The following is an 8,090-nucleotide window of genomic DNA, read 5'->3' as shown; positions in this document are numbered from 1 at the left end:
GTACAAGAACCCTGGCCCTTGGGCTCCCCAAGAGCTCTTCCTGCTCCAGGCACAGAGGAGCCATCCCAGAGCTGGAGCAGCCAGAAAGCTGATTTCATTCCCCTTCATTCCTGCCATGTGAGGACATAGCACGGAGAAGAAGTTGCTGCAGGATCATTTATTTTACATAAATAAAATGAGAGGCCCCCATTGACAAAAATTCTGTGAGTCAGACAAGGTAAGCACATGCTAAAGTAGCAAGCATTAAAAACTGACATGTCTTTGAAGACAGCAACATAGTAAGTGGAAAAAAAACTAAGTGTAAGGCAGCAAAGACAGACTTGGCCTGTCATGACCTACACTGGGAGCTCTTTCCAGGGTCAAGGCGACAGTGAATGGCTGCTGAAGCACATCCAGTCACCAGCTTCCTCACAGCATCCTTCAGCTCCTGGTTCCTCAGGCTGTAGATGAGGGGGTTCACTGCTGGGGGCACCACCGAGTACAGCACTGACACCACCAGATCCAGGGATGGGGAGGAGATGGAGGGGGGCTTCAGGTAGGCAAATGCTGAAGTGCTGACAAAGAGGGAAACCACAGCCAGGTGAGGGAGGCACATGGAAAAGGCTTTGTGGCGTCCCTGCTCAGAGGGGATCCTCAGCACAGCCCTGAAGATCTGCACATAGGACCCCACAATGAAAGCAAAACAGCCAAATATTATACAGACTCCAATCACAAGCAGCCCAACTTCCCTGAGGTAGGAATGTGAGCAGGAGAGCTTGAGGATCTGGGGGATTTCACAGAAGAACTGCTCCACAGCATTGCCTCGGCAGAGGGGGAGTGAAAATGTATTGGCTGTGTGCAGCAGAGCAGTGAGAAAGCCACTGCCCCAGGCAGCTGCTGCCATGTGGACACAAGCTCTGCTGCCCAGGAGGCTCCCGTAGTGCAGGGGCTTGCAGATGGCCACGTAGCGGTCATAGGACATGACAGTGAGGAGCGAAAACTCTGCTGAAAAGAAGAAGGCAAAGAAAAAGAGCTGTGCAGCACAACCTGTGTAGGAGATGGCCCTGGTGTGCCAGAGGGAATTGGCCATGGATTTGGGGACAGTGGTGGAGATGCATCCCAGGTCCAGCAGGGAGAGGCTGAGGAGGAAGAAGTACATGGGGGTGTGGAGGTGCTGGTCGCAGGCTGTGCTGGTGATGATGAGGCCGTTGCCCAGGAGCGCAGCCAGGGAGATGGCCAGGAAGAGCCAGAAGTGCCAGAGCTGCAGCTCCCGCCTGTCTGCGAATGGCAGGAGGAGGAAGTGGGTGATGGAGCTGCCGTTGGACATCTGCTGCCTCTGGGCATGGGACACTGTCAGAGGAGAAAAAGGCAGTGACAGGTTAGGACAGGAGAGATGTCAGATATAGAAGTTCAATTTACGCACTCACGACTCTGAGCACAATTTAGTAGGAGAGGAGAGGCTCAGCGTTATCACCAGTGATGTCAGTAACTGCTGAGGCTTCTTCCTAGGTACAATCAGAAGAGCATTGCATCAGGCAAAAAGTCTCAGCTCTTTGCAGCTTAGTACACAGCCAGGAGAGCTGCAGTGTCCATCAGTCCTTTCCCATTTTTCCTCCGCTTACACTTGCGCTGCCTGTAAGATGCCTTCACACACAAATTGATCTTAAGAACCCCCACAAGCATCTGTCCTGTGCTGAGAGCAGGGGAGCACAGTTTCAAAGGGCAGATCACGGAGCACTCATGGGGAGAAGCAAAGGACTGTGCCCAGCAGAGCATGGCCAGCAGCCACCTCCAGTGCCAGGCACCAAGAGAGCTGCCTGAACGCACCCTCCCCAGGCCTGGGCTGCACTTTCCCCCCACTCCCTGCCCATGTCTCTGCTGCCTGGAGCTGTCCCTGCCAGGAGCTGCTGCTCTGGGCCCAGCTCTGCTCCCTCTCAGTGCTCCCAGAGCCCATCCCATGGGCTGTGTGCTCAGCTCTGCCCTGCACACCCCTGCCGGCAGCAGGGCTCTGCCCAGGGGCAGCTCTGCCTCTGCAGGGGCTCAGGAGCAGCTCACACAAGTCCTGACAAGACTCTCGGTGCCTTCTCCAAAGCAGAGAAGGAAATTCCCAGCTCCCACTGCCCAACCTGCCCACCAAGAGTGGAAAACATCAAAGCTCAGAAAGGTAAATGCTCCCTCAGTGTCTTTCAGCAGGACCCTCTGCAAGTGTTCTCAGAGTGATGTGGAGCTCTGAGCAGCCCTGACCCACACAGCACCCTCTCCAGTGCACAAGAACACTTTTCCTTCCCTGCCAGGGGTTGTTCCTTCCCTCCCAGCTTCTCTCCCCCAGCACCGTGGGGAGCTCCCGGGCAGGCTGAGTGCTGACCCTGGCAGGCAGCAGAGTCCCTGCCCCTGCACACAGCCCCTGGGCTGCAGGGACCCTGCTGGCAAGGACAGCGCTGGGCACCCCTGCCTGCACACCCACATTCACAGCCTGCAGCCAGCCCCGGCACAAGGGACCTGCCTTGTCCTGTCCCTCGCATGGTGCAGAGGGAAGCCCTGCTCTGCAGCACATCCTGCTCCTTATCTACACAGAGAAACCAAGAGAGTCCTCCTGACAGATCCCATGGACTGTCCGAGGCAGCAGCTTGAGCAGATCCCTCCAGGAACTGCAGCTGCATTGCCCTGCACCCAGAGCCTTACCATGCACAGGGCTGGGAAGGTTTCTCCTGCAGGGAGCTCTCAGCATCCTCCACTGCCAAGTGCCTTTAAGCTCTCTGAGGCTCGCAGGTCTCCCCTGGGTGCCTGCAGGCACTTCTCCAGCCCTGCTCCTGGCCAGAGCTGTCTCTCTGCAGCACTGCCCGCTTGCCAGCATCTGTCTGCATCCCAGGAGCCAGGCTCAGCTCAGCAGCAGAGGCCCAGCCCAAGGTGGCTCTGCCTCTGTCCCGCTGGGCTCCCTCCAGGGCTCCCTGGGGCTCCAGGGGAACACCAAGGGAAACAGCCTGAAGCAAGCACTGCTGTTCCCTCCCTCAGCTGGCAGACACACTGCCTGCCTGCAGTGTCATTTCTCTGATGAGAGACAGAGCTTGGTCTGAACAATGAGATTTTGTAGAATCATGGAATCATTTAGTTGGAAAAGACCCTTAAGAACATCGAGTCCACCATTAACCAAACACTGGCAAGTCAACATATGAACCTTGTCCCTTGGAATGTCTTTTTTATATCTCCACGGATGGTGACATAACCACTCCAGCAGGCAGCCTGTTTCTTGTCCCATCATCAGACAGGACAGCCAGACCAGGTCAGGCTGGGATCAACTTTACACCTGCTGAAGGAAGGGATTCAGCTCAGTCATTTGAGGCATCTCATCCTGGGATTGTAGCCGTGGGGCTGGAAGGGGACTCAGCTCCCTCCCATGAACACAACAAACCCACGGGAGGTCTCACTTCCTCAGAAGGTGAAAATGTACTGTTATATAGATGATGTCTTAATCAGAGGAGGTTGCCCCAAATAGCTGCAGCAACAGCAGTGTGACAAGCACTGTACTTACTGTTACAAAAGGGAAAACCATGCATATTGGATCCAGAGCATGAGGAAGCAGGAAATACCTAATGCAGGAATTAAAACCATACCGGTCACTGGGGCCTGTACCCCGCCCCTCCACCCTCTCATAGTAGAACAGGGTTTTGCTGAGCATGGCTCTTCCTGTGACCTATTCAAACTGGCCCTGATGAAGCAGAAAGAACTTTAACGTCCAAGTTGCCTCTTTATAAGACACTAAACCGACATATTCTGGTGGGAAAAGAGATTCTTGACTTTAATTTTGGCAGTAAAACAAAGTGAGAACATGGATCAAGAACAAGCAGTACAAACCATCCATTCAATCCATTCAATTGACTTGACAGTATCCCAAAGGGAACTGCTCCTCAGGATGGAGTTGCACAAACCCACTGGCAGAAAATGGCATGCCTACCCATCGGGGGTTGCAGAGGAAGTGAAATTGCCTGAAGGACAGAATGAAGTTTCCAGACTACTCCAGATGCTTGCAAATGCAGAGGCATCAGTGTTACAACAACCTTTCAAACCCTCACCAGGTTTAGGAGCATCTCCCTTCACTGACAGAAAATACCTGGTTCACCAATCGCTCAGCAAAAAGGATTCTAGAGTCATAGAATCAACCAGGTTGGAAAAGACCTTTAAGCTCTTCCAGTCCTATCCTTAACCCATGTCGTAGTTTAAGCCCTGTTGGCAAGTCAGCCACACAGCTTCTACTCCCCCCCTGTCCTGGAGGGATGGGGAGGAGAATCGAAAGAATGTAACTCCCACGGGTTGAGATAACAACAGTTTAGTACCTAAGGTATAACACAAATCACTACTGGTACCACCAATAATAATAATGATAAAGGAAATAACAAGGGAAGAGAATAGAACACCTCACAACCCGTCGACCGATACCTCGCATCCACCCAGCAGGGAACTCGCCCTTCCGGGGAACTCTCAGTTACATCCTGGGCACGACGTGCTGTGGTATGGAATACCTCTGGCTAGTTTGGGTCGGGTGTCCTGTTCCCTCTTCCTCCCGGCTTCCCCTCCTCCCTGGCAGAGCATGAGACTCACAAAGTCCTTGGTCAGGGTAAACGTCAGTGTTATCAGCTCTGTTCCCAGGCTGAAAGTCAAAAACACAGTGCTGCACCAGGTACTAAGAAGGAGAAAAAATGACTGCTACTGCTAAACGCAGGACACCCCAGCACTGCCGAGGCCACCACTAACCCATGGCACTGAGGGCCTCATCTACTCGGTGTGTGAACACTCACAGGGACAGTGACTGCAGCCCTGCCCTGGGCAGCCTGTTCCAATGCCTGAGCACCCTCTGGGGCAGGAATTGTTCCTCAGCTCCATCTAAACCTGCCCTGGTGCAGCTTGAGGCCATTTCCTCTTGCCCCATCCCTTGTTCCTTGGGAGCAGAGCCCAGCCCCTCCTGGCTCCATCCTCCTCTCAGGCAGTTGTAGGGAGCCATCAGGTCCCCCCTGAGCCTTCTCTTCTCCAGACTGAACCCCCCAGGTCCCTCAGCCCTTCCCCATCACACTTGTGCTGCAGGCCCTGCACCAGCTCCAGTGCCCTTCTCTGGCCCCGCTCCAGTACCTCAATGTCTCTCTTGTTAGTGAAGGACCCAGAGCTGATTTGAGGTGCAGCCTCACCAGTGCCCAGTGCAGGGCACAACCACTGCCCTGGCCCTGCTGCCACACTGGTGCCGATCCAGGCCAGGATGCTGGTGGCTTCCTGGCTGCCTGGGCACAAGCTGCTCCTGTTCAGCTCCATCAATCAGCACCCCCAGCTCCTTTCCCATGAGCAGTTTCCAGGCGCTCTTGCCCAAGCCTGGAGCGTTGCAGGGGGTTGTTGTGGCCCAAGTGCAGGAGCCGGCACTTTGCCTTCTGGAACCTCATCCCATTGGCCACAGCCCATGGATCCAGCCTGCTCAGATCCCTCTGTAGATCCCTCAGTGTCATCTGCAAGTTTACACATCCCAGTATGGAGCAGTACAGACCAGTTTGTACCAGTACAATCCAATTTAGGCCACTACGGCCCCAGATACTGCTGGGGTTTCAATATCCTGGTTCTCCCAGTCCCTGCCGCAGGTCTTCCCTCTTGCAGCCGTGCTCAACTCCCAATCCCTCCCAGTATCACAGTATCACAGTATGTTAGAGATTGGAAGGGACCTCAAAAGATCATCTAGTCCAATCCCCCTGCCAGAGCAGGAACACCTAGATAAGATTACACAGGAATGTGTCCAGGCGGGTTTTGAATGTCTCCAGAGAAGGAGACTCCACAACCTCCCTGGGCAGCCTGTTCCAGTGTTCTGTCACCCTCACTGAGAAGAAGTTTCTTCTCAATTTTAAGTGGAACCTCTTGTGTTCCAGTTTATACCCATTACCCCTTGTCTTATCATAGTTTGCCATTGAGAAGAGCCTGGCTCCATCCTCATGACACTCCCCCTTCATATATTTATATACACTAATAAGGTCCCCCCGCAGTCTCCTCTTCTCCAAACTATAGAGACCCAGCTCCCTCAGCCTTTCCTCATAAGGGAGATGCTCCACTCCCTTCACCATCTTAATTGCCCTGCGCTGGACTCTCTCCAGCAGGTCCCTGTCCTTCTTGAACTGAGGGGCCCAGAACTGGACACAATATTCCAGATGCGGTCTCACCAGGGCCGAGTAGAGGGGAAGGAGGACCTCTCTCGACCTACTGACCACCCCCCTTCTAATACACCCCAGGATGCCATTGGCCTTCTTGGCCACAAGGGCACAGTGTTGGCTCATGGTCATCCTGCCATCCACTAGGACCCCCAGGTCCCTCTCCCCTACACTACTCTCTAACAGGTCGTTCCCCAACCTATACTGGAACCTGGGGTTGTTCCTGCCCAGATGCAGGACTCTACACTTTCCCGTGTTATATTTCATCAAGTTTCTCCCTGCCCAACTCTCCAGCCTGTACAGAGCTCGCTGGATGGCAGCACAGCCTTCTGGCGTGTCAGCCACTCCTCCCAGCTTAGTGTCATCAGCAAACTTGCTGACAGTACACTCAATTCCCTCATCTAAATCATTGATGAATATATTAAATAATACTGGTCCCAATACTGACCCTTGAGGCACTCCACTAGATACAGGCCTCCAACTAGACTCCGCCCCATAGACTACAACTCTCTGGCTTCTGTCCTTCAGCCAGTTCGCAGTCCATCTCACTACCTGATCATCCAGGCCACACTTCCTCAATTTAGCTATGAGGATGCTGTGGGAGACTGTGTCAAATGCTTTGCTGAAGTCAAGGTAGACCACATCCACCGCTCTGCCATCATCCATCCACAATGTTATTTCCTCATAAAAGGCTAGGAGATTGGTCAAGCATGACTTCCCCTTGGTAAAGCCATGTTGACTGCCCCTCATAACCCTCTTATCCTTGACATGCCTTAAGATGGCATCAAGGATAAGGTGTTCCATCACTTTCCCAGGGATGGAGGTGAGGCTGACCGGTCTATAGTTACCCGGGTCCTCCTTCTTGCCTTTTTTGAAGACTGGAATGACATTTGCTTTCCTCCAGTCCTCAGGCACCTCTCCCGTTTCCCAAGACTTGGTAAAGATGATGGAGAGTGGTCTAGCAATGACTTCCGCCAGTTCCCTCAGCACCCGCGGGTGCATCCCATCTGGACCCATGGATTTATGGATGTCCAGATTGCTCAACTGGTCCCTAACCCATTCCTCATGGACTAAGGCAAACCGCTCCAGTGACCTGACTTCATCTGAGGTCTCAGGAGTACAGGGTTCTTCAGGACTGCCTCCGGCAGAGTAGACTGACACAAAGAAGGCATTCAATAACTGCCATCTCTGTATCTTCTGTCACCAGGGCACCCATCCCATTCACCAGTGGGCCAACCTTGCCTCTGGTGTTAGTTTTATCAGCTATGTATTTGAAAAAGCTCTTTCTGTTGTCCTTGACCCCTCTGGCCAGATTTAATTCTAAGGAGGCCTTAGCCATCCTAGCTGCCTTCCTACATCCTCTAGCAGCAGCCTTATATTCCTCCCGAGTGGCCAGCCCCTCCTTCCATGACCTATAAACTCTGCTCTTCCACTTGAGCATACCCAGCAGTTCCTTATTCAGCCACGCAGGTCTCCTGGCCCTCTTCCTTGACTTCCTACGTGTCGGGATGCTCAGCTCTTGAGCTTGGAATAAGCAATTCTTGAATGCCAACCAACTATCTTGGGCCCCTTTACCTTCAAGCAGCCTTGCCCATGGGACTTCCCCTAGCAATTGCTTGAAAAGGCCAAAGTTTGCCCTGCTGAAGTCCAGGGTTGCAATTCTACTTGCTATTGTACTGGTCCTACCACACAAGATCCTGAATTCCACCATCTCGTGGTTGCTGCAACCAAGGCAGCCCTCAACCCTTACTGCTTCGACCAGACCCTCCTTGTTAGTGAGGATGAGATCCAGCAGCGCTCCTCTCCTGGTTGGCTGATCCACCATTTGCATGAGGAAGTTATCATCCATACACTGGAGGAACCTCCTGGACTGTGGCTGGGTTGCTGTGTAGTCCTTCCAGCAAACATCAGGGAAATTAAAATCCCCCACGACGACCA

General features: G+C 53.3%; 1 protein-coding gene across 1 annotated transcript; it reads right to left on the bottom strand.

Moving 5' to 3' along the window:
• Positions 1-328: 328 nt before the first annotated feature.
• On the bottom strand, positions 329-1,306 carry LOC308228574 (olfactory receptor 14A16-like; the record flags this gene model as incomplete). Its single annotated transcript, XM_080631950.1, has 1 exon — positions 329-1,306. One exon carries the CDS (start codon positions 1,304-1,306, stop codon positions 329-331), a length of 978 nt encoding a protein of 325 aa, XP_080488076.1.
• Positions 1,307-8,090: the final 6,784 nt, after the last annotated feature.

This window comes from Psittacula echo, assembly GCF_963264785.1.
Source record: "Psittacula echo genome assembly, chromosome: 19".
In the NCBI taxonomy this organism is placed as follows: Eukaryota; Metazoa; Chordata; class Aves; order Psittaciformes; family Psittacidae; genus Psittacula; species Psittacula echo.
The sequence above is the reverse complement of the archived record's forward strand: the minus strand, read 5'-3'. Positions and strand labels throughout refer to the sequence as shown.